This window comes from Biomphalaria glabrata, chromosome 5, assembly GCF_947242115.1.
Source record: "Biomphalaria glabrata chromosome 5, xgBioGlab47.1, whole genome shotgun sequence".
Classification (NCBI taxonomy): Eukaryota; Metazoa; Mollusca; class Gastropoda; family Planorbidae; genus Biomphalaria; species Biomphalaria glabrata.
In genome coordinates, this window is record NC_074715.1 from 26,300,001 (window position 1) to 26,324,254 (window position 24,254).

Below are 24,254 nucleotides of genomic sequence, written 5' to 3' on the forward strand. Positions count from 1 at the left end.
ATCAGTATATAGTAGGCCTACCTGCTGGTATAAGTTTATAGTACCTCTTGATATCTGATTATACTATTTGTTCATATCAGTTTTAGCATTAAAAATCTATAGATATGAAAATTGTTTTTATTTGAGAAATCACGCATGTCTGCATATGACAAGAGTCTCTACAAGTTGTAAACAAACAAACTCTCTTGAAATACGACTCCGTTTCAATTCCTTTATAGATAATAAGATAAGGTTCAAGATTTGTCAACGGAAACTAGCGTCAGTCAACCATGAGTCAACTCTTGAATGTCGGGTAAAAAGTTTGTACACGTTATTCCTCCGTCAAGCCTTTTTTGTAAAAAATGCTTTTAAAAACCGATGACGGGTTCAACCTGATGTATTGTTTTTGTTTGGCTCTCTTGCTTTTAGCTTTCTCAATGCGCTGTGATCCTATCACTTCTCTGGACCAGATGAAAGATGGAATTGGGGGCGGGGGGAGAAAGAGATATCTGGGTAATTTTTTTTTTTTACCGTATTTGCTTTTTAAAAGCATTTTATACAAAAGGCAGGGGAAAGTCCTGAATTCGAACTCATGACTCAAGCTTCCTCAAGCCGACATACTAACCACTCTGCTAAGTGAGGAGCCTATGAAAATAGAAGATTGTACAGTCTAATCTTTTGTCTGTTACAAGCTGACTTTCAATAGAAGATTGTACAGTCTAATCTTTTGTCTGTTACAAGCTGACTTTCAATAGAAGATTGTACAGTCTAATCTTTTGTCTGTTACAAGCTGACTTTCAATAGAATATTGTACAGTCTAATCTTTTGTCTGTTACAAGCTGACTTTCAATAGAATATTGTACAGTCTAATCTTTTGTCTGTTACAAGCTGACTTTCAAGTGGCAATCTATTGTCACAGTCTTGTTTTGACATTGTCCTATTTGTTCACCTTGGGTCAAGAAGGTGAAAAGCGCGAGATGCCTCGAAATTGAAAGAGGAAGTGAAAATGACTCAATTCACTTTAAGTGAGAAGCAGACGTCTCTGGGACACATAGTTTTAGTAGTTGCTTTCTGTACTTAGAGCCGGACACATATTATTGGAGTTGTAATATTACCCGCTGTGATGCGGACGTGATTTAGCAGTGAAATGATATGTACAGCTATTCTAGAAGACTTATGATATTTGATATATCCACTTTGATGCGGATGTCATTGTGTTGCAACATTTGGATTATGTTTATGTAACTAGTATGAAGGATGACATGCCATTTTTCATTTAACCAGTGATTTGTAACTGAATGCTTGAAGTTGCAGTATATTATTTTCATTGAATAAACGTTATTTCTCTGCTAAAGCTGGACTCAAGTCAATCTGTACTACTTACGTTCGTTACGTGTTAAGTGTAGCTCCAAGAGACACGAACGCAGCATTCTATATGTTAGTGACCAGCATTACATATACAACACATATATACGCTACATTTTGGTAACCAGTCTATGTGTAATATTTATACTCATCAGACAAATCTTGACACCTAAAAAGGGGACTAATTTATCTTGTACCACCCCTTCAGTCAAGTACAATTTCATTCCCTTGTTCGAGATACCAAACAAAATAATTAATTACCAATAGTTAAATAATTAATTACCAATAGTTAATTAGCCAATTGATTATTTTTAATTGATTTTCGTGTTGTCATGTAAAAGAAATAATTGAGCACAAATTCATCTTGATACAAACTTTGGTGTGGGAGAAAGAACGTGTACAGATGTTTTACCAGACAGCAGCAGGCAGAGTAAGTTGATAGAAGCTTTGTACAAAGTTTTCTAATTCCGCAGATTTATTGTTGTTGGTCTAGATTCTAGATCTATTACAAATTTAATGACATGACTGACCCAAACAAATTGATACAATTACACTTCGTATGTAAGCTTTGCTTTTTTGAAACGTGATTTTGATGTTTTCTTGTTTACTTTTGATTTCCTTATATAAAATTTCAACTAGCAAAACTAAACTTTAGACTTTCCACGTCACACCATTTCAACTAGCAAAACTAAACTTTAGACTTTTCACGTCACACCATTTCAACTAGCAAAACTAAACTTTAGACTTTCCACGTCACAACATTTCAAAGGTATCCTAATGAACTTACCAGTCAATCATGGCTGCTGCTTGCCACCACGTCCGAATGGTGAGGGCACTATTGGGGTCCGCTGCGGGTGTTTGCATTTGGTTATGACCAAACATTTTTGTGTAGTTAGTCAGGAAAGCTGAATTAAGTAGGAACATATATTTAGAATGATATCTCCATTGTATCTAAAATACATTCAATGATGTGAGAGTACTTTCCCTTTTTTGTCAGAGACAACGATCTTCCTAATTTCTGAGGGTCTATAGACACTTCTTAAGATAAGATAAGATACGATAAGATAAAAAAAATTATTGATTCAATCAAATGGAAATTCCGTTTGACTACAATTGACAACTTCAGCGTAACTACTGTACAATAACAATATAGATGCAAATACGAACAACATTCACACATGAAACACATACACACTCACAACCAGTGCTTAATAAATTAGACTTCTATGTATTCTCGATGACGACAGATGATCTTGTAACACTCTGACCGAAAGTGGGATGAAGGAGTTTTAAAATCTTTCTGTTTTAGTCCTAATGGAAAGGAGACGACCACTTCGTTCAGATCTGATGTAACAGTGGTTTAATGGGTGCAGGTAACAGTGGTTTAATGGGTGCAGGTAACAATGGTTTAATGGGTGCATGTAACAGTGGTTTAATGGGTGCAGGTAACAATGGTTTAATGGGTGCATGTAACAGTAGTTTAATGGGTGCAGGTAACAATGGTTTAATGGGTGCATGTAACAGTGGTTTAATGGGTGCATGTAACAGTGGTTTAATGGGTGCAGGTAACAATGGTTTAATGGGTGCAGGTAACAATGGTTTAATGGGTGCAAGTAACAGTAGTTTAATGGGTGCAGGTAACAGTGGTTTAATGGGTGCAGGTTTAATGGGTGCAGGTAACAATGGTTTAATGGGTGCATGTAACAGTGGTTTAATGGGTGCATGTAACAGTGGTTTAATGGGTGCAGGTTTAATGGGTGCAGGTAACAATGGTTTAATGGGTGCAGGTAACAATGGTTTAATGGGTGCATGTAACAGTGGTTTAATGGGTGCAGGTTTAATGGGTGCAGGTAACAATGGTTTAATGGGTGCAGGTAACAATGGTTTAATGGGTGCATGTAACAGTGGTTTAATGGGTGCAGGTTTAATGGGTGCAGGTAACAATGGTTTAATGGGTGCAGGTAACAATGGTTTAATGGGTGCATGTAACAGTGGTTTAATGGGTGCAGGTAACAATGGTTTAATGGGTGCATGTAACAGTAGTTTAATGGGTGCAGGTAACAGTGGTTTAATGGGTGCAGGTAACAGTGGTTTAATGGGTGCAGGTAACAGTGGTTTAATGGGTGCAGGTTTAATGGGTGCAGGTAACAATGGTTTAATGGGTGCATGTAACAGTGGTTTAATGGGTGCAGGTAACAATGGTTTAATGGGTGCAGGTAACAATGGTTTAATGGGTGCAGGTTTAATGGGTGCAGGTAACAATGGTTTAATGGGTGCATGTAACAGTGGTTTAATGGGTGCAGGTAACAGTGGTTTAATGGTTGCAGGTTTAATGGGTGCAGGTAACAGTGGTTTAATGGGTGCAGGTTTAATGGGTGCAGGTAACAGTGGTTTAATGGGTGCAGGTTTAATGGGTGCAGGTAACAGTGGTTTAATGGGTGCAGGTAACAGTGGTTTAATGGGTGCAGGTTTAATGGGTGCAGGTTTAATGGGTGCAGGTTTAATGGGTGCAGGTTGTCTTTAAGAATAGAAGATCATTAAACGATCATTCCATCCCATTCATTAGGCCAGATTCACACTGAACCATATCTAATCAGTTCTCTGAATACTTATGAATATTTACAATGGAATAATAATAATAATAATATAACGTCAGCCAGTCCAAACAATACAATCACTAAACTTTCTCCCCGCACACGTCTAGTTCGTATGGAGGGAGGGGGAGAAGGATAGTTTGTACTTTCTAGTTTGTACTTCCTAGTTTGTACTTTATAGTTTGTACTTCCTAGTTTGTACTTTATAGTTTGTACTTCCTAGTTTGTACTTCATAGTTTGTACTTCCTAGTTTGTACTCCCTAGTTTGTACTTTATAGTTTGTACTTCCTAGTTTGTACTTTATAGTTTGTACTTCCTAGTTTGTACTTTATAGTTTGTACTTCCTAGTTTGTAATTCCTAGTTTGTACTTTATAGTTTGTACTTCCTAGTTTGTACTTTATAGTTTGTACTTCCTAGTTTGTACTTTATAGTTTGTACTTCCTAGTTTGTACTTCCTAGTTTGTACTTTATAGTTTGTACTTCCTAGTTTGTACTTTATAGTTTGTACTTCCTAGTTTGTACTTTATAGTTTGTACTTCCTAGTTTGTACTTCCTAGTTTGTACTTTATAGTTTGTACTTCCTAGTTTGTACTTTATAGTTTGTACTTTATAGTTTGTACTTTATAGTTTGTACTTCCTAGTTTGTACTTTATAGTTTGTACTTCCTAGTTTGTACTTCCTAGTTTGTACTTCCTAGTTTGTACTTTATAGTTTGTACTTCCTAGTTTGTACTTCCTAGTTTGTACTTCCTAGTTTGTACTTCCTAGTTTGTACTTCCTAGTTTGTACTTCCTAGTTTGTACCTTATAGTTTGTACTTCCTAGTTTGTACTTTATAGTTTGTACTTCCTAGTTTGTACTTCCTAGTTTGTACTTTATAGTTTGTACTTCCTAGTTTGTACTTCCTAGTTTGTACTTCCTAGTTTGTTCTTCAAAGTTTGTACTTCCTAGTTTGTACTTTATAGTTTGTACTTCCTAGCTTCTGATATTTGTACTGAAACTATTGAAACCTGCCTCAAAGAATTTCTTTCACCAAACTCATGAGTATCTCCACTTCATTGAGAATAAGTATGTAATAATTACATTGAATTCACAAATGACACAGTAGAGAATTTAAAATAAGTGAACTCACTGACATTACTTAAAACAAGAAGCGACTAAATAAATCAATAAGTAAGCGCCTATCTTAATTTTTGTTTTCTGTTTCTTCTAGCAGCTCTGTTCATAATTTAATTGAACAAAAGACCACGTTTACAGCACGCTTCTAAGAATAAACAACTTAAAACTAGTTTCAAAATCTTCATCAATATAAAATATGCACGATGTGATAGAGTGCTTTCCACTTACACGTTGTGCCTCTAGGCCAGTGATTCGCAAAGTGGTCTATATAGACCCCAGGGATCCATGAAGATTTCCAAGGGGTCTACGAAAGTAAAAAAATAAATTGGGGTCTATGAGATGTCCACGGGGGTCTACAATAATAGATTTAATTTAAGCAGGCCTTGACTTAATTTTCACATTTCAATAATGTAATTTATTTCATATTCTAATATATGATTTGTTCCTTAGTTAATCCTTTAATATTTATGCTGCTATTCAAATGAAAAATTGTTGCATTTAATTTCAAAACTTATTTAAATAGCTTAATTTTGTCTACATGTAACTAATGTTTAAAAAAAAAAGTAATCTAGACTGAACAGCGTTGATTATTTCAAATTGGGATTTATTCCTTCCTTTTCAAACAAGCGTTTACCTAAGTGCCTTTGTATGACAATATGAAACCAATGACGCTGGAGAATCATCTGAGAGGCAATGCCACCCTGACATAATAGAAGATTAGAAAAACTTTCGAACACTCAAAGATAAAGTTCAGAAGAGACTCACAAAATCTCTCTTCCACAACATATAGAGAGGATGATCATTTGTGATCGTCTTACAACATTTCTTTACCTAGGCTATAGCAAAATACGGAAAAAGGCAAAGGTCAAACATCAATATTACAAGCAGTTTTACACAAACCTATATCTGGAATTATTAAAAGAATTTCTTTAAGCAACAATACAGTTCAAGGGCACATCTGTGGCATGAGTTATAAAATGAAAAGCTTCTTATGTAATTCTTTGCAAACGACATATATACAGTTAGGGATAAGCGGCGTCACAGGGCTGACAAGGTGTAGCGCTGTGTGCTACAAACTGCCTAATGGTCGCCATCTCATTATTTTTCCTCGGGGTTGACCAATGAAACCTTTACCTTGTTTAGGTATAGCTGCAAGGCAGCAGAGTTTTAAATTACGTTTTCCTTCTGCTAGGTGGGTAGCAAGCCCCAAGGCTAATGAGCATTTCCTGCTCCAAGCTTACTGGTTTATGCTCCAGTTACTCGCCTTTGCCCTTTCTCCTGTTCATGAAAACAGTTCCGCAGATTCAATTTCTGAGCCACACGTGAAAGATCAAGAAATAGGCTTCACGAGAAACTGCTCTTTGCGAAACCTTTTACAATGACACTTAAGGCAAATTAATTAATTAATATTTAATGTTGGAAAGACTACTTTACAGAACAACAAATTCCTATATGAAACATAATATCCGTAGCAACGGATGATAAACCTGCAAAAAACAAACATTTCCAGTGTGTTTGGGGATTCCAGCAAAACATACTAATTGTTATTTTAATTGGTTTAAATTTAAATTTTATCACTAAAAAAGATTGAACTCTATAACACAATATGTAGTTTTAAATTACTTTTTCACTCACTACAGTTAGAATTTTGTTTAAAAAAATGATGAATTTGCAAAAATTTGCAAGTTTAAGCAGGGGGTCTACCAAAAAACAGAAAACATGGCAAGGCGAGACCAAAAACGTTTGTGAACCACTGCTCTAGGCCAAGTTTTAAACAGCAAAAAAAATGACAACAAAGAAACAATTAAAGAGATCCCATGTTGCCTACACGCAAAGACATACACATGCATTCAGTAGGAAAGCAATGAATCGCATTCTTTTGCTAGCATCTTGGCACGTAATTATTGTGTGTTTTAGAATTTTGCAAGTTGTTTTTTTTTTGTGTGCATTTTTTTAGAATGCAGTACTTTGTTTGGATAGTAAATCTTAAAGTACTAGCAGATGAAATCCATTCTTCAAACACCATCACACTGTTATAGCCAGCACCTCAACACTCGCAGTTTGTCTGACACGCACCATCACACTAATATAGCCAGCACCTCAACTCTCACAGTTTGTCTGACAGTCACCATCACACTGTTATAGCCAGCACCTCAGCTCTCGCAGTTTGTCTGACAGTCACCATCACACTGTTATAGCCAGCACCTCAACTCTCACAGTTTGTCTGACAGTCACCATCACACTGTTATAGCCAGCACCTCAGCTCTCGCAGTTTGTCTGACAGTCACCATCACACTGTTATAGCCAGCACCTCAACTCTCACAGTTTGTCTGACAGTCACCATCACACTGTTATAGCCAGCACCTCAACTCTCACAGTTTGTCTGACAGTCACCATCACACTGTTATAGCCAGCACCTCAACTCTCACAGTTTGTCTGACAGTCACCATCACACTGTTATAGCCAGCACCTCAACTCTCACAGTTTGTCTGACAGTCACGCATCTTTCACCGTTCTGTCATACACACGGCGCGCTAGTTCAACCCAATGATTGGCCCACTCAAATAAAAACATGATAGTAAATCTGAACTTTATTTCCTAGCAGACTTAGCGGCACCTTACCTGCTGCTCCTGAATTGTCGAGAGTTTCTTTCTTTTTGACATCCTTTTTGTCCCCCAACAGTTCGTTATAGGTCAGTGAGGTCTTCAGGATAGCGTTTGGCGCAAGTTTATCTGTGCACAGAATTTTTCTCAGTTCATTGACTTGGCCTCCAATATCACTGCCTAGCGTCTCAACATGTGCCTCCTGGGCTATCCCGTTGGAATCCTGAGTCACCTTTACAGGCTGAAAGGCCATTGCGAAGTAGATGATGCTGACTGCGATACATGTTACAATTACAAACATCAGAAGTTTCTTCGACGTGTATGGTGCACTAGATTTGTTCCTAGTTTAAAAAAAAAAGAAATTTGATATCATTTGCTATTTTTTGGCGTTATAACTGCTAGCCCCCGAGATTTGGTCTGCAAAGAATACTAGCAAATATTTGTTTCCCGTTGTTTCTTAGCATCGCTATTTCGAAAACACGAAGTAAAAGAAGAAAGATAACTTTAACAAAACAACAAAGCCTATTTAAGGTAAACAACCGCTAATTGCTGCCATTTATCTGAAAATGGAAGGATTTGGCTCCCTTTCTGCCATATAAATCAAAAATAATAATAATTAGTACAAATTGATTAACTACTTGTCTGGTACAATGAATAATTGTGCAAAGTTTCAACTTGATCCAAGAATGGAACATTTGGAAAACAATATGATCAAATTTGTTCCAGACAGATAGACAGACATAAAGAGTGAGATGTTATAAACTTAGTAAAAAGTTAAACATAGATAGATAGTTAGATAGATAGACAGATATTTTATACCGATCGCAGTAATCTTCTAGTGTACTTACTGTGTGTGTGTGTGTTTAGTAAGTTACTTATTTATTTAGCAATTTTAAATATTTTTAAACGAGCTCGTAAAAATACTAATTGACTTAAGAAATCTCATTTATGATTTGGGTGCCAGTAGCAGAAGCTAGACAAAGCACTAGTAGGCAGATTTGAATAAAATGAAAATGGTGATTTAGATATGGCGAAATAGGAGCAAACTAGAACTAGAAAAGGTTTTAAAGCATCACAATTGACTGATTCCAGTGAGTGAAACTGCTCTATAAGTTCTTGAATCAGGAGTTGACCTTTTTTTAAATAAGAGGACTGGTATAAATGGTTGAAACTACTTCCATACGGATGGTAGAATACGTTAGAGTGACGTAGTGAAGGGTGAAAAACGTGTTTTGAATTATGCTGATAGCGCATTACTTAGATCTTTAAATAAAACCAAGCTGGGTTGCGATCTGGTCCAAATTCTTGATTAGCTTGCAAGTCATCGTCTGGATTTCTTTTCATGTTATCTATTGATAAATTTTCTGCTTACAAAAGTCATTTGAAGCTATGCACCATTTACAAATAGCATGTCCCTGCCTCACAGAGCTGAGAACGCAGATACAAAATAGTTTTGTATGATAGATTTCATCCTCGTTATTTTTTTTCTTCATAATTTTCTGAGTTTCATTGTATAAGAAGTGGGGTGGCTAAGGGGTGACAACCAGCTAGGGATGACATCATGGGCGTAGCCAGGATTTTTTTTCGGGGGGGGGGATTTTTTTCTCCCCCCCCCCCTCCGCGAAAGAAATGTATTTATATGTATGTATGTGCGTGTGTGTACATAATCTTTATTATATTCTGACCCATCATTCTTTTGGAAGACGCTTATTGTGCCCTAGAATAGGTTCTTCCTGCAGTTGGTGGAAAAATTGTAGACTTCCGCCATTTCTAGCAAGGGGGTCTGGGGGAGCGCTAGGAGCTCCCCTAGCGCGGGGCGGAGCCCCGCCGCCAAACACGATTTCTGATATTGAAAGCCAACAAAATGCATATTCTGAGGTATCTATAGTGCATTTTCCTGCTATTAAAAAGTTTTATTTCCAAAACCTAATGTGCTATTCTTACTGACTTACACCATCCCTCGCCGTTCGGCGCATTAAACGTCAAGCTGTTTCCATAAAAATCTGTCACTGTTAATGTCTGAGGCCTCTTCCCACCTGCTCTGAGGACCTCCATGAATGTGTGACTCCTAAAAATGCCATCTTTGTTGAGCCACATTTAGTGTTTTTCAATTTCGGCAGATGACTATTCACTGCACTTTATTAATTGAGCCCCGCCACTGGTAGAAATGTGTAACCTCTCTTGAATACGCTCTTGGAATTAAGTGACAGTAGTTTGCTTTAGATTTTATATCGAAAGGGGAAGTTTTATCGTCAAAATCATCTGTTGGGGGTTTTAAACTAAAAAATCTCTGGAGTTATGTTTGTATTAAAATTCAAAACCCCATTTAGCTACGGTCATAGAATTTAGTAACTGTAGTTTGCTTTAGAATAATATTGAAGATTGAGGTTTTCCACCTCAAAACGCTCTGTAGGGGGATTTTTAACTCAAAACCATCTGGAGGGGTTTTAAACTTAAAAAAAAACCATCTGTACTAAAAGGATTTAAACTCAAAACCCCTAATTGTCTTAACTACGCTCAAATAATTTTAGTGTGTAATTTATTTATTTATATATTGAAGAGGTATTTTTTATCATTAAACCACTCTGAAGGGGGGTTTAAACTCAAAACTCCTTTTGGCATTTTGAGTGCGTAATTTGCTTTTTTCTTACATTGAAGATGTAATTTTTAGCTTCAAACCCCGATTGCGGGGGGTTTAAACTCAAAACCCCTTCTGCTACGCTCATAGATTTCTGAGTGTGTAATTTTCTTTTTTTTTATATTGAAGAGGAATTTTTTTAGCTTCAAACTCCACTGGAGAGGAATTTAAACTCAAAACCCCTTTGAATACACTCATAACATGTTGAGTGTATAAGTTGCTTTGTTTTTAATATTTAAGAGGTATTTTTAGCTTCAAACCCCGCTGAAGGGGGGTTTAAATTCAAAACTGAGTCAAAACCCATTTGGCTACGCACATAACATTTTGAGTTGTTTTTTTTTATACCGGGTATTGAAGAGGTATTTTTTACCTTCAAACCCTACTGATGAGGGAGTGGGGGTTAACTCAAAAACCTTTTGGCTACGCTCGTAGAATTTTGAGTGTGTAATTTTCTTTTTTTATATTGAAGAGGGGGTTTATCGTAAATTTTGGAGGGGGTTTAAAAATCAAAATCTTCCTTAACAGTGCTCCTGAAATTTGGGGGATTGTTGTTTGCATATTTTGTTTGTTTTGTGTTATAGAAGAGGGGAATTTAACTGCGAAAACCCCTGGTAGGGGGGTTTTAAACTCAAACCCCCCTAGTAGGGGGTTTTAAACTCGAACCCCCCCTGGTAGGGGGTTTTAAACTCAAAACCTCCCTTGCTATGCTGAGGCAAGTGATAGTTTAGTATTAAAATCTAATCTAAAATAAACAAAATCAAAGCAAAAAATCAGTGATTAAATTCTGATCCCCCCCCCTGCGGGGGGGAGGGGTTTCATTTCGGGGGGGGGATTGAACCCCAACCCCCCCCCGGCTACGCCCATGGATGACATAATGGTAGTCAAATGCTAGAAACAAAGATATTTTCAAAAAGGTAATTGGCGTCAATGAATTTAGTGAACTATGTATTATGTGTGAACACACAGGAGATATCAATGACCTAGTTTCCTGGGAGAATGTATTTAGAGTAGAGGTGAAGGGGAGATAAGCATCGTCAGCTCTCAGCACCGCGTGACCCCAACCTGGCGTCGCCTCTGTGTAAGTCAATACATTGAAGTGTTGTCCTTAGCAATAAATGACAGAATCGATAAGGCACGACACACTGAGCGACATTTGGTTCTTTCCCTTTAGATGAACACAAACTCCAAGAAGACACAAGAGCTCGGCAAGAAATGATACAATTCTATTTTCTGAACACAGTACACAATAGACAATCCAAAACATAAGAAGTGTTGCTTGAAATACAAAGTGTTCCTAAGTAAAATGAGTTCCATGCTCTGGACTAAAAAACTGACTAAACCTGCAGTCTTCCTCTTAGAAAATCCACTTGGTCAATTAGATTTACAGCCAGTCAACATGTTAGCCATTTTTCTTTGTTAGAAAAATGTCTGCGCGGGACAGCGTATTGAATCTTTGAATTAATTAAAACTTGGCAACAGACCTATAGCCTATATATATATTTAATTCAATAAATAAGTCGGTGACCTTGGCATTGTTATGTTGTTTGAAACTGACACTTATATTTGCCGTTTTGTGAAGTGCGTGAACGCAACATTTTTTATTGACACGTTGATCTTATAGCCGTCTGCTGAAGCTCGTGTTCAATGTTTCCCTCTAAACTTGTTGAAACTTTTGGGCATATATTTTTTAAAATACGCTTTCTTTCTTGACAGAGTTACTTTCATTTAGTTTGTATTTCGTTTGTTTGATGAATGTTTAGTTGATATAAATTTCTATTGCATTGTGTTAGATATTCCAGAGATCTCCAACTGTTTTGTCTTTTTCTGATAGAAATAAGTCTTGGAAGTTTAATGTAGCCTTTTATAATTCAGATAGATTTATTTTTTTCCCTTTAATTAATCAAATAATTTTTTGATGTGTTTCAATGATTTCGGGTGCGTAGTGGCAGACTGATAAAGCGCTTGGCTTCCTAAATTACGTCATACAATCTAGGTCCTACCAAAGTTTATGTTATACTTTCTATTTTCCAAAAATGTTGAAACTGAGACTGTATTAGATCACAATGACAATGTGTTTTCAACACTGCGTTTGTGTTTGTAAATAATGACAACTGTCCTGAAGGTTTTTTCTTGTGTACGTAAAGCCGCATCATTACAATACATGTATTGAGGTTTTCTTTGGAAACGAAACACCTGCTTACAATTTAAGCCATGCCCGAGCACAGTATGGCTTTGTTATATCAAGTCAGCGTTTCTCAAACTGGGGGGCGTGGAGATCAATTTACATTTCAAGGAAGTAAGACGTTATATTTTGGCGAGGGGCTTTGCTACAACATCGACTCTCCACTTTTTGTTTTGAAGTTCCTATTACAACTCATTTCTCTTGTCAGAACGGTCCAACCTGTAGCTCTTGTACTGCGCAATGTTCATGTGACTTTTGTGTAGCAATACGAAAAGGTCGGCTACAAGATGTCTTACTCTAACGCGAAGATGATCTTACTACCATCACGACCATTACGGAGGGACGTGCGCTCTTTACCTCGACTGTCTATCACATAATAGTATTGGCCCAGTGCTGCCTCGTTCTGAAATAGACTTATTGGGCATGCGTAAGAGTTCGTCTCGCCTCTTTTTTTAGCGGCCCCTAAAAGGGGAAAAGACGCTATTAGTTTTGTGTGGCCTGTCTGTCCGTCTGTCTGTCCCGTTTAGATCTCAGAAACTAGAAGAGGAAATGAAACTCAGACATCATGATATTTTAGATCATTCAAAGTTCTGATGCAACGGCTACTTTTTTCTTTTCTGAAAGCGAAAAATTTAATTTTTTAAAATCAATTATGCAAGCATTTGTTTTTCATAAAATTACACCATTTTTACAACTATTTACTATAAATAGTAACAAACACTAGAGGCTTTTTAGTAAGGGAGGTGCACATGTACCATTTTCTAACACATTTATGCAAATGGTTTTAGATTTTTGGTCTAAAAATATTCTTTTTTTACAATTGTATAGCTAAGTAATGTAAGTTCTGTCATACTAAATACTACATTTACAAAAAAATGTAACTTTTTTTTTAAAGAGAAAAAATCTATTTACTATGCAAATAAGTTGGACATAATTTAAAACAACAATTAATAAGTAGTTTTTCATATTATTGCGTGAACTGATGGGTGACTCCACCACCATGGAACACAATTTTTTTTATTTTTTTTTACTGAAATGTTTTTTTCTTGAGGCTTTGACCCTTTACAAAACAATTAGATCAATTAGATACTCATTACAAGACATCAGTTAGGCCAGGTTCAGATCTAACTTCAAATTCACTTTCACCTATCCCTTGGTCTGCTGGACCTTTGTGGCACCACACTGGGTCTGTTAACCTTCTTACTCCATTCTTCTCTGTCATTTGCCTTTGATAAAATTTCATTATGATATTCTTCTGAAAATATTGAAACCTGCCTTTTTTCCTGCCTGGGTGGACCACTTCGGGGCGGGGCGATTTTGAGTTTTTGTTTCCACACAAACTGTCTTAATAACCTTGTTAATTAATTAAACTTTTTTTTACATGACCTATAAATAATTTTATTTAGCACTAGGGTAAGCTCAAGATTATACCTTCAATTCTAATTATTGAATATTCAAATATTAAATAATTAATGTATGAGAAAAAGTGCATTGTTGACGCCAGGAGGATACATTTCTGAAGCTCGTAACATAGAAAAATGCATGTTTGCGAGGGAGGGTTATGAACGAGATTTTTGTTGAGGAGGAGAGGGGTGCCACTGGTTGGAGTTTGAGAAAAACAATTATTGATATTATGTGGTTCTAGTTGGTCCCTAGTAGCTTTTTGATGAGCTCGTCTTCTCATGGGTGACTTGAGTTGTTCCTCATCATAACTTCATTGTCTTCTCATTGTCTTCTTATAGAATACAGACGTTACTTCAAAAAAAGAAGATGATTACGTCCTACTCGTCATGCATTAGTCATGCATATTAACCAATGACCTAAATTCTGCTAAGTCACTTGTTTTCCATTTCTTCTCATTGTCTCGTCTTATTTTTTGTCTTGGATTCCGATTATAACATTTAAAATTTAATTTTGCCACCGCTAGCAAGTTATATGAACGAACTATAACATTGTTATCCAGTTATTATGACCCACCCAAAAAACCTATTAGTTTAATAATCTACCAGTTGGGGACATTCAACAAAAGAAAAGGAACCTTTCCTTTTATAAGGAACAGAACACTGCACACAAAGAAGAAAGGCTTTAACTTAAGGTATATCAATTATCTAGAGGTCTCTAATTTCCCACAGGGGAGACAGACGTCTTTTGTATAGGCGATCTTGTATGACTGCAGGTGAGATAAAGTCATGCAAGTCATGAAAGGTTGAATAATGAAATAAAGGGAGGGATAGAAATAGGAAGCAAAACAGGCCCAAAAAAAGTCACCACTGCAGTATTCTAATGAACAGAACACCACTGCAGTATTCTAATGAACAGAATACCACTGCAGTATTCTAATGAACAGAACACCACTACAGTATTCTAATGAACAGAACACCACTACAGTATTCTAATGAACAGAACACCACTGCAGTATTCTAATGAACAGAACACCACTACAGTATTCTAATGAACAGAACACCACTACAGTATTCTAATGAACAGAACACCACTACAGTATTCTAATGAACAGAACACCACTGCAGTATTCTAATGAACAGAACACCACTGCAGTATTCTAATGAACAGAACACCACTGCAGTATTCTAATGAACAGAACACCACTACAGTATTCTAATGAACAGAACACCTCTACAGTATTCTAATGAACAGAACACCACTACAGTATTCTAATGAACAGAACACCACTACAGTATTCTAATGAACAGAACACCACTACAGTATTCTAATGAACAGAACACCACTACAGTATTCTAATGAACAGAACACCACTACAGTATTCTAATGAACAGAACACCACTGCAGTATTCTAATGAACAGAACACCACTACAGTATTCTAATGAACAGAACACCACTGCAGTATTCTAATGAACAGAACACCACTGCAGTATTCTAATGAACAGAACACCACTACAGTATTCTAATGAACAGAACACCTCTACAGTATTCTAATGAACAGAACACCACTACAGTATTCTAATGAACAGAACACCACTACAGTATTCTAATGAACAGAACACCACTACAGTATTCTAATGAACAGAACACCACTGCAGTATTCTAATGAACAGAACACCACTACAGTATTCTAATGAACAGAACACCACTACAGTATTCTAATGAACAGAACACCACTACAGTATTCTAATGAACAGAACACCACTACAGTATTCTAATGAACAGAACACCACTGCAGTATTCTAATGAACAGAACACCACTACAGTATTCTAATGAACAGAACACCACTGCAGTATTCTAATGAACAGAACACCACTGCAGTATTCTAATGAACAGAACACCACTGCAGTATTCTAATGAACAGAACACCACTGCAGTATTCTAATGAACAGAACACCACTACAGTATTCTAATGAACAGAACACCACTACAGTATTCTAATGAACAGAACACCACTACAGTATTCTAATGAACAGAATAAAGTGAATACGTTAAATTTAATTTTTCTGTCAGACCTTCTGAGATTTTCATTTACAAATTCACATTTATGGATTTTTATGTTTATGTGATATAATAAGTAGCAAGCGTTAATAAAGTCAACGCAGGCTTGGGGCAGGGGGTGCAGTCTGACTCAATGCAGATTAAAGAAGCTTTGTAAACAGAAGGAAAACCTATAGAGGAAATTTAAAGAAACTAAGGCAGAAAGAGTTTATAAAAAGTACATACAAATTAAACACCTAACCCAAAAAGTAAGCAGACAGCTGCAGAGTGAATACATAAACAATGTTATAGCTAAAGAACAGGCACCATTAAAAGGAGAAGACAACTTATCTTATCTTATCTTATATAATACAGACGTTACTTCAAAAAAGAAGATGATTACGTCCTACGCGTCATGCATTTAGTCATGCATATTAACCAATGACTTAAATTCTGCCAAGTCACTGGTTTTCCTGGCTAGCTCAGGCAACCCATTCCATGCTCTAATAGCACTAGGGAAGAAGGAGTATTTGTACAAATTTGTCCTAGCATATGGGACGAGGAATGTGCCTTTATCTTTGTGTCTTTCAGAGTATTTTATTAAATTTTGTTTTTGTATTTGAAGATTATGGTTCAGTGTTTTATGTATTATTGCTACTTTACTTTTGAGCCTTCTGTCCTGAAGGCTTTCTAAATTTAGTGATTTTACTAAAGGTGTTACTCTAGTCAAATGTGAATATTCGTTTGTTATGAATCGCACTGCTCTATTTTGTGTCTGTTCTAGTTTCTTAATGTTTTCTTGAGTTGAGGGGTCCCAAACAGAGGATGCATATTCTATTATTGGCCTAACCAAGGTTAAATAACTTAACACATAATGATAATGAAAATAAAGCTAGCATCCTAAATAAACACGTTGCATGAGCACTCTCAGCCCCAGGAGACAAAGACATATTACTTAACTTGAACCAGGTAGACAACATAGGAGATATAGAAGTACAAGAAAAAGAAATCCAAAAACTATTAGCTAACATCAAACGGAAAAAAAAGCCTCTGGACCTGATGGTATTCCAGCTAGATTACTCAAAGAACTAAGCAATGAGCTAGCCCCAGTGTTCAAAATACTCTTTCAGGCTTCACTTAACCAGGGCAGAGTACCAAGGGACTGGAAAGAAGCTAATGTTACCGCTCTATTTAAAAAAGGAGAAAAATCTGACCCAGGAAAATAAAGACCTGTATCACTTACCAGCATCACATGTAAAATCCTAGAATACATAATATGTAGCAGCATCATAAATCACTAAGACAAACATAATGTCCTTACTCCATACTGAGCGCCTAAAGGCAGCACGGAAAACCAACTCCTAGATACCCCCTTCCCCCACTGGTCCACAAATGAGATTGGACCAAAAGCGCTCTGAGCATGCTATAAGCATGAAAGTAGCGCTATATAAAAGCTATAATAATAATAATAGACCAACATGACTTTAGGAAATATAGATCATGTGAAATACAACTAATAGGACTAATTTATGATTTTTCAAAAGGTTTAGATGATAGTGAGCAAATAGATGCTATCTTACTAGATTTTTCCGAAGCTTTTGACAAAGTTCACCACCATAGTTTGCATCAGTGGATTAAAGATTTTCTGATAGGGAGAGAACAAACTGTAATAATAAATGGCTCTAAATTAACACCATTAACAGTAAACTCAGGTGTACCTCTTTGATCCACTACTATTTTTAATTTACATAAATGATTTACCAAATTGCATTAGTTCAGGAACAAAAGTAAGATTATTCGCAGACGATTGCATAATATATAGAACAATTAAAACAACACAAGATATAGAAATTTTACAAAGAGAATTAGATGAATTACAGAAATAAGAATCAAATTGGAGCATGTCTTTCCACCCAGAAAAAATGTCAGTTATTAAGAGTAATAAAAAACTAAAACAAATTAATTCCACTTATCTTATTCATGGTAAACCAGTAACACAGACTAAAAACGTAAAATACCTAGGTGTTATAATAAATGAAAAACTGTCATGGAATTCCCATATTGATGAAACTATCAAAAAATCAAACAAAGCATTAGGGTTTATTAAAAGAAATTTCTATAAATCAAATAAGAACATAAAACTAAAATGTTATTTAACCTTGGTTAGGCCAATAATAGAATACGCATCCTCCGTTTGGGACCCCTCAACTCAAGAAAACATTAAGAAACTATAACAGACACAAAATAGAGCAGTGAGATTCATAACAAACGAATATTCACATTTGACTAGAGTAACACCTTTAGTAAAATCACTAAATTTAGAAAGCCTTCAGGACAGAAGACTCAAAATTAAAGTAGCAATTATATATAAAACACTGAACCATAATCTTCAAATACAAAAACAAAATTTAATAAAATACTCTGAAAGACACAAAGATATAGGCACATTCCTCTTCCCATATGCTAGGACAAATGCTCCTTCTTCCCTAGCGCTATTAGAGCATATGGAATGGGTTGCCTGAGCTAGCCAGGAAAACCAGTGACTTGGCAGAATTTAAGTCATTGGTAAATATGCATGACTAAATGCATGAATCGTAGGACGTAATCATCTTCTTTTTTGAAGTAACATCTGTATTATATACGATAAGATAAGATAAGGACCTAATAACAAATCGTATGATTCTAATGTCACTGAAACTCAATCATGTTTTTAATTCATTAATTATTATCAGAAATCAGGTTCTCATTTTGATTCTTAATGATAACTTTGTGAACTGTTGATATTTCTGAGACCCTATATAAAATAATAAAAATATTTATTATTATTATTATTATTATTATTTATATAGTTTTTTTCACATAACCATACATCAATGAGATTATAATTTGCTAATGTGACAAATATTATTATAAGCAATTTGATAAATACTATAGCCTAGGAGAACAGTATAAAGTAAAGAAAAAAATATAGATCAAGAATTATTATATTATTATTTATATTTTTCAAATAATAACTTTATAATCATCCAGATTAGTTCTATAATTTGCAATTATAAGGGAATATATCGTATATAACATTAATATATGACAATATTGGTTAAAAAAACAAACAACAAATCTGTGTTCTAAATAAAGTCTTGATCTCTGTTGATTCATATATCAGTAATTGATTCCTACAGTGGCTAATCCTGCTATGTACACCGAGAGTGTACGTTACTGCTATGTACACTCTCGAGCGTACGTTACTGCTATGTACACTCTCGAGCGTACGTTACTGCTATGTACACCATGTACACCGAGAGTGTACGTTACTGCTATGTACACCGAGAGTGTACGTTACTGCTATGTACACCGAGAGTGTACGTTACTGCTATGTACACCGAGAGTGTACGTTACTGCTATGTACACCATGTACATCGAGAGTGTACGTTACTGCTATGTACACCGAGAGTGTACGTTACTGCTATGTACACCGAGAGTGTACGTTACTGCTATGTACACCGAGAGTGTACGTTACTGCTATGTACACTCTCGAGCGTACGTTACTGCTATGTACACTCTCGAGTGTACGTTACTGCTATGTACACCGAGAGTGTACGTTACTGCTATGTACACTCTCGAGTGTACGTTACTGCTATGTACACTCTCGAGTGTACGTTACTGCTATGTACACCGAGAGTGTACGTTACTGCTATGTACACCGAGAGTGTACGTTACTGCTATGTACAACGAGAGTGTACGTTACTGCTATGTACACCGAGAGTGTACGTTACTGCTATGTACAACGAGAGTGTACGTTACAAGAAATTACAATTTGAAAAGAACCAGCAACAAAAGTTAAATCTATTAATTAATTATGAGACTAGGCTACTTTGTGTTTCTAAATCAATTAGATGTATTTGAAAATAATTTATATAAATATGTTATTACTTACATTTTCCAAACTGGTTTCATTTTTTTTCAATTTTTGACAATGTTGTCATTTTCAAGCGCAATAAAATAATAAAACGCAACTTTAAAAGTCAAACAGCAGTGGCAAAATGTAGACAAACATGTTCTTCAACGCAAACAAAAGAAAAATACAAAAAAAATTTTTTAATAGTTTTTTTTATACATAATTTTTGTTAGAAAGGTTGTCAGTGTACAAAGATGGGTTAATGGAATAATAATTTAGAATATGAAATAAGCAGAATACAGAACCTTTGTGTAGAGGGATGGTATTTAATCTTCGCTACTTGTTTCTTTATCATCACGCAGTGCTACAAAACGAATCTGCCTTGGACTTTGAAGTCACAAACAAATACAACTTTTAAAGGCTAATTATTTCATAGGCATTTTATTAATTAACTATAACTTTTTCACTTAAGAATATATATATACGATTTCTTTGTTATCGCGCAGTCGCAACCTGTCTATTGCTATTTGTTTATGCTGTTTAGTCTTAGCGTGATCATGAAACTATGAAGTGTGACATAAATAGTTTTGTGAAATCTACATTTTTGTTTCACAGTTCACTTTTTTTTAAGTTTCACTTTTTATTTCACTTTGTATTTTTTTAGACATTTCACCGGAGATTGAACAAGTTATTGAATTTCTATTTCTCATAAATCTAATATGATTTTAGTAACAATGTACATTTTTAGTATTTCTTAAAAAAAATTATTTAGACGCGTGTTCCTTTGTGGACATTTCTTCTCGGTGAACTGACGCACTCTGTTACATTACATTTGTTAGTAAACTCCCACAGAACTATCTCGTCTGATGCCTGAACTAAAGAGACAAACAAATGGATGTCAATCAATAAGGTGGTGAAAACATTTCTTTGACTTCTCGTCCTACTCGCTTGAATCCAAAACATTCTAAGCTCTTGCTTCTAACTACAGTTAGTTGGAAACACTTGGACAGGTTTAGAATAGAATCATACAAGTAATTATTATGTTACTTACATTTTATTATAAGGGTATTACTCCAAAACCACGCACAGAGTCCCAGTAGACTAAAATAAACTGCTAGCCCACGTCAACCTGCTCGGTCGGTGATTGGTTCACGGACGAGGCACGTTACGCGAAACATAGTAGCGACGGAATCTAGTAGCGACAGAAGAAATAAGATATTTGATTTCACATTTTATGTTTACTTTGGACAGTTTACTTCCTTTTTCTGAACATAGACATAATTACAATTGAAAAGTCACAACATTGCTTAATTAGTGGTGCACACTTGAATCTATCACAACTGCTTCTAATTAAAAAAAAAAGAAGATCCTATCAACTTTTTCATTATTGTAAGTCTGTATCAGTTTAAGTTTAAACTACAGCAATGAAAATTATAACAGATTATTTATGAATCTTCTCGATTGACTAAATGTTTTAGTATATAAAATACAATGTGAGGAAAAATCAATCTGTTATGTGAACTTATCCATAATTCTGAGAGTGTAATCCCATTGTTAATTCAACTTGAAAACTCGAATAATGGATTAACTATATTAATTATGTGATGAGTAGTCCAAATATTTAGCCCAAAATGCTTTGTCTAAAGCGATGTTTCCCAAACTGTGTTCCGCGGAACCCTGCTAGTTTTCTAAATTTAGGTTCCTGAAACCTAAATTGTTGTAAGCAATAAAGTCAAAGTCTAGAAACTGGCTTGAGGCCACAGTGGATAGTAGAATTTAGCTGACCAATATCGTGCGTGATATCAAGAAGTTATGGTCTTTAAGGACACAATGCCATCAGAGTACTTCAACCTTTTATAAATATATATCCATTGGCCTCCTTCAGTCGTAAAATGACTATGGTTCATCTCGAACACTTTTTCATTTGACTGTGGAGCCCTATTTTAGAGAGACACTCCCTTTCACATATATTGCAGGTCAAGATGGCTTTCGCTTTGTAGATAGAGGAGCCGGCCATTTTCCGTATGGCGCGCTTTTCTTCAAGAGCTGAGGCCCATTTTTCTCGCTGTCCATAGTTTTCTTGGTCACCGTCTCTCTCCAACTAGTGCGGTCTAGGGCTATGTCATCCTAATGGTCAGTATAAATGTTCACAGATTTTAAATCCCGTTTTATTACATCCACGTGACGGAGGTGGGGCGACCAGTTTTTCTTAAGCTGGACGCAAGTAGCCCGTACAGAATGATTTTCGGGATGCGATTGTCCTCCATCCGGTAAACATGTCCGAGACAGCGAAGGCGGCGTTGCCAGAAGACTATAAATTTGCTGTTAAGGCCAGTTCGAGCGAGGTTCTCAGTATTGCACACTCTTTTTTTCCATGTGTTTTTCAAGATCCTTCGGAGGCAGTGTATATATATCTATCACCTTCACCTATCTCTTAGTCTGTTAGAACGTTAGGGCATCACCCACAATCTGTTGACCGTCTTTCTCTACTCCTCTCTGTCGTTTGCCTTGACATATATATATCATATATCATAGCAATATTTTTACTCACTCTATCATTGATCAAGCTGAAGTTTTGCACAATCATTTCTTTTACCAGACAATACAAGACTCAATACAAAAAAAAAACAAAAAACAATTAATTATTTAACTATTGGTAATTAATTATTTTGTTTGATATCTCGAACAAGGGAAAGAAATTGTACTTCACTGAAATGGTGGTATGAGCTGAATGAGTCCCCTTTATAGGTAGTCGCTCTAAATTGAAACAAACAATATATAATTGTACCTCACTAGCTGACTGATTAACGCGTTGGCCCGAGTAGGCGTGAGCCATGTCGGATTTTTGATGTTGTTTTTTTAAAATGGTTTTAAAAAACATTTAAGGTAAAAGCAACCAAATCCATATCACATTTACAAAGTGTCATATATTTTGAAGCAGCTGTTACATATTATATATTGCACCATTAGTAAAACATGAACACACTTATTTACACCCAAAACCTACACATCTTTTTCCTATCCTAAACAGACAATGGGATGAACGACGTTAAAAAAAGTCAATGGACAGCTGTTTGTAACGTTCTGTTTCTAGTTCTCGATGGCTCAGTGATCAACATTGAGATGAATTAATGCATGCCTGACTATTTCCTGCCAACATCCTCCTCTTTTTCCCTCTATCTCCCTCTATCTCACTCTACCCCCCTATATCTCCCTCTATTTCCTGCTATCCGCCTCTATTTCCCTCTATTTCCTGCTATCCCCCTCTATCTCCCTCTATTTCCTGCTATCCCCCTCTTTTTCTATTTCCCTCTTTTTCCTGCTAACCCCCTTTATCTCCATCTATTTCCTGCTATCCCCTCTATCTCCCGCTATCCCCCTCTATCTCCCTCTATTTCCTGCTATCCCCCTCTATCTCCCTCTATTTCCTGCTGACCCCCTCTATCTCCCTCTATTTCCTGCTATCCCCCTCTATCTCCCTCTATTTCCTGCTGACCCCCTCTATCTCCCTCTATTTCCTGCTATCTCACTCTATTTCCTGCTATCCCCCTCTATCTCCCGCTATCTCCCTCTATTTCCTGCTATCCCCCTCTATCTCCCGCTATCCCCCTCTATTTCCTGCTATCCCCCTCTATCTCCCGCTATCTCCCTCTATTTCCTGCTATCCCCCTCTATCTCCTTCTATCTCCCGCTATCTCCCTCTATTTCCTGCTATCTCCCTCTATTTCCTGCTATCCCCCTCTATCTCCCGCTATCTCCCTCTATTTCCTGCTGTCCCCCTCTATCTCCCGCTATATCTCCCTCTATTTCCTGCTATCCCCCTCTATCTCCCGCTATCCCCCTCTATTTTCTGCTCTCCCGCAATCCCCCTCTATCTCCCTCTATTTCCTGCTATTCCCCTCTATCTCCCGCTATCTCCCTCTATTTCCTGCTATCCCCCTCTATCTCCCTCTATTTCCTGCTATTTCCCTCTATCTCCCGCTATCTTCCTCTATTTCCTGCTATCCCCCTCTATCTCCCTCTATTTCCTGCTGACCCCCTCTATCTCCCTCTATTTCCTGCTATCCCCCTCTATCTCCCTCTATTTCCTGCTATCCCCCTCTATCTCCCTCTATTTCCTGCTATCCCCTCTATCTCCCTCTATTTCCTGCTACCCCCCTCTATCTCCCTCTATTTCCTGCTATCCCCCTCTATCTCCCTCTATTTCCTGCTGACCCCCTCTATCTCCCTCTATTTCCTGCTATTCCACTCTATCTCTCTCTATTTCCTGCTATCCCCCTCTATCTCCCTCTATTTCCTGCTATCACCCTCTATCTCCCGCTATCCCCCTCTATCTCCCGCTATCTCCCTCTATCTCCCGCTATCCCCCTCTATCTCCCTCTATTTCCTGCTCTCCCGATATCCCCCTCTATCTCCCTCTATTTCCTGCTATCCC

At 36.5% G+C, this 24,254-nt stretch overlaps 3 protein-coding genes across 6 annotated transcripts in view; 2 read left to right on the forward strand and 1 right to left on the reverse strand.

Moving 5' to 3' along the window:
- Positions 1-21,025, reverse strand: part of LOC106061738 (uncharacterized) — a 31,438-nt gene extending 10,413 nt beyond the window's left edge. Inside the window, exons 1-3 of one of the 3 annotated variants that reach the window (XM_056030184.1) lie at positions 20,871-21,025; positions 7,680-8,002; positions 2,132-2,249 (exon numbers count right to left, since the gene is read on the reverse strand). In XM_056030184.1, the coding sequence (XP_055886159.1) occupies positions 2,132-2,249; positions 7,680-8,002; positions 20,871-20,872 (443 nt within the window). In that variant the 5' untranslated portion in view covers positions 20,873-21,025. Of the gene's footprint in view, positions 1-2,131; positions 2,250-7,679; positions 8,003-11,639; positions 11,658-19,858; positions 19,980-20,870 lie in introns of those variants that run through there. The other 2 variants (XM_056030183.1, XM_056030185.1) reach the window with 2 other exon arrangements.
- Positions 1-24,254, forward strand: part of LOC106061757 (uncharacterized) — an 88,913-nt gene that overhangs the window by 55,647 nt on the left and 9,012 nt on the right. The window lies entirely within an intron of this gene.
- On the forward strand, positions 2,420-3,915 carry LOC129926415 (PE-PGRS family protein PE_PGRS61-like). Of its 2 annotated transcripts, none has more exons than XM_056030181.1 (2): positions 2,420-3,797; positions 3,828-3,915. In XM_056030181.1, exons 1-2 carry the CDS (start codon positions 2,708-2,710, stop codon positions 3,866-3,868), a joined length of 1,131 nt encoding a protein of 376 aa, XP_055886156.1. In that variant the 5' UTR covers positions 2,420-2,707; the 3' UTR covers positions 3,869-3,915. The 2 variants fall into 2 exon arrangements, with proteins under 2 accessions (XP_055886156.1, XP_055886157.1); XM_056030182.1 differs by having other exon boundaries at positions 2,420-3,092; positions 3,132-3,898.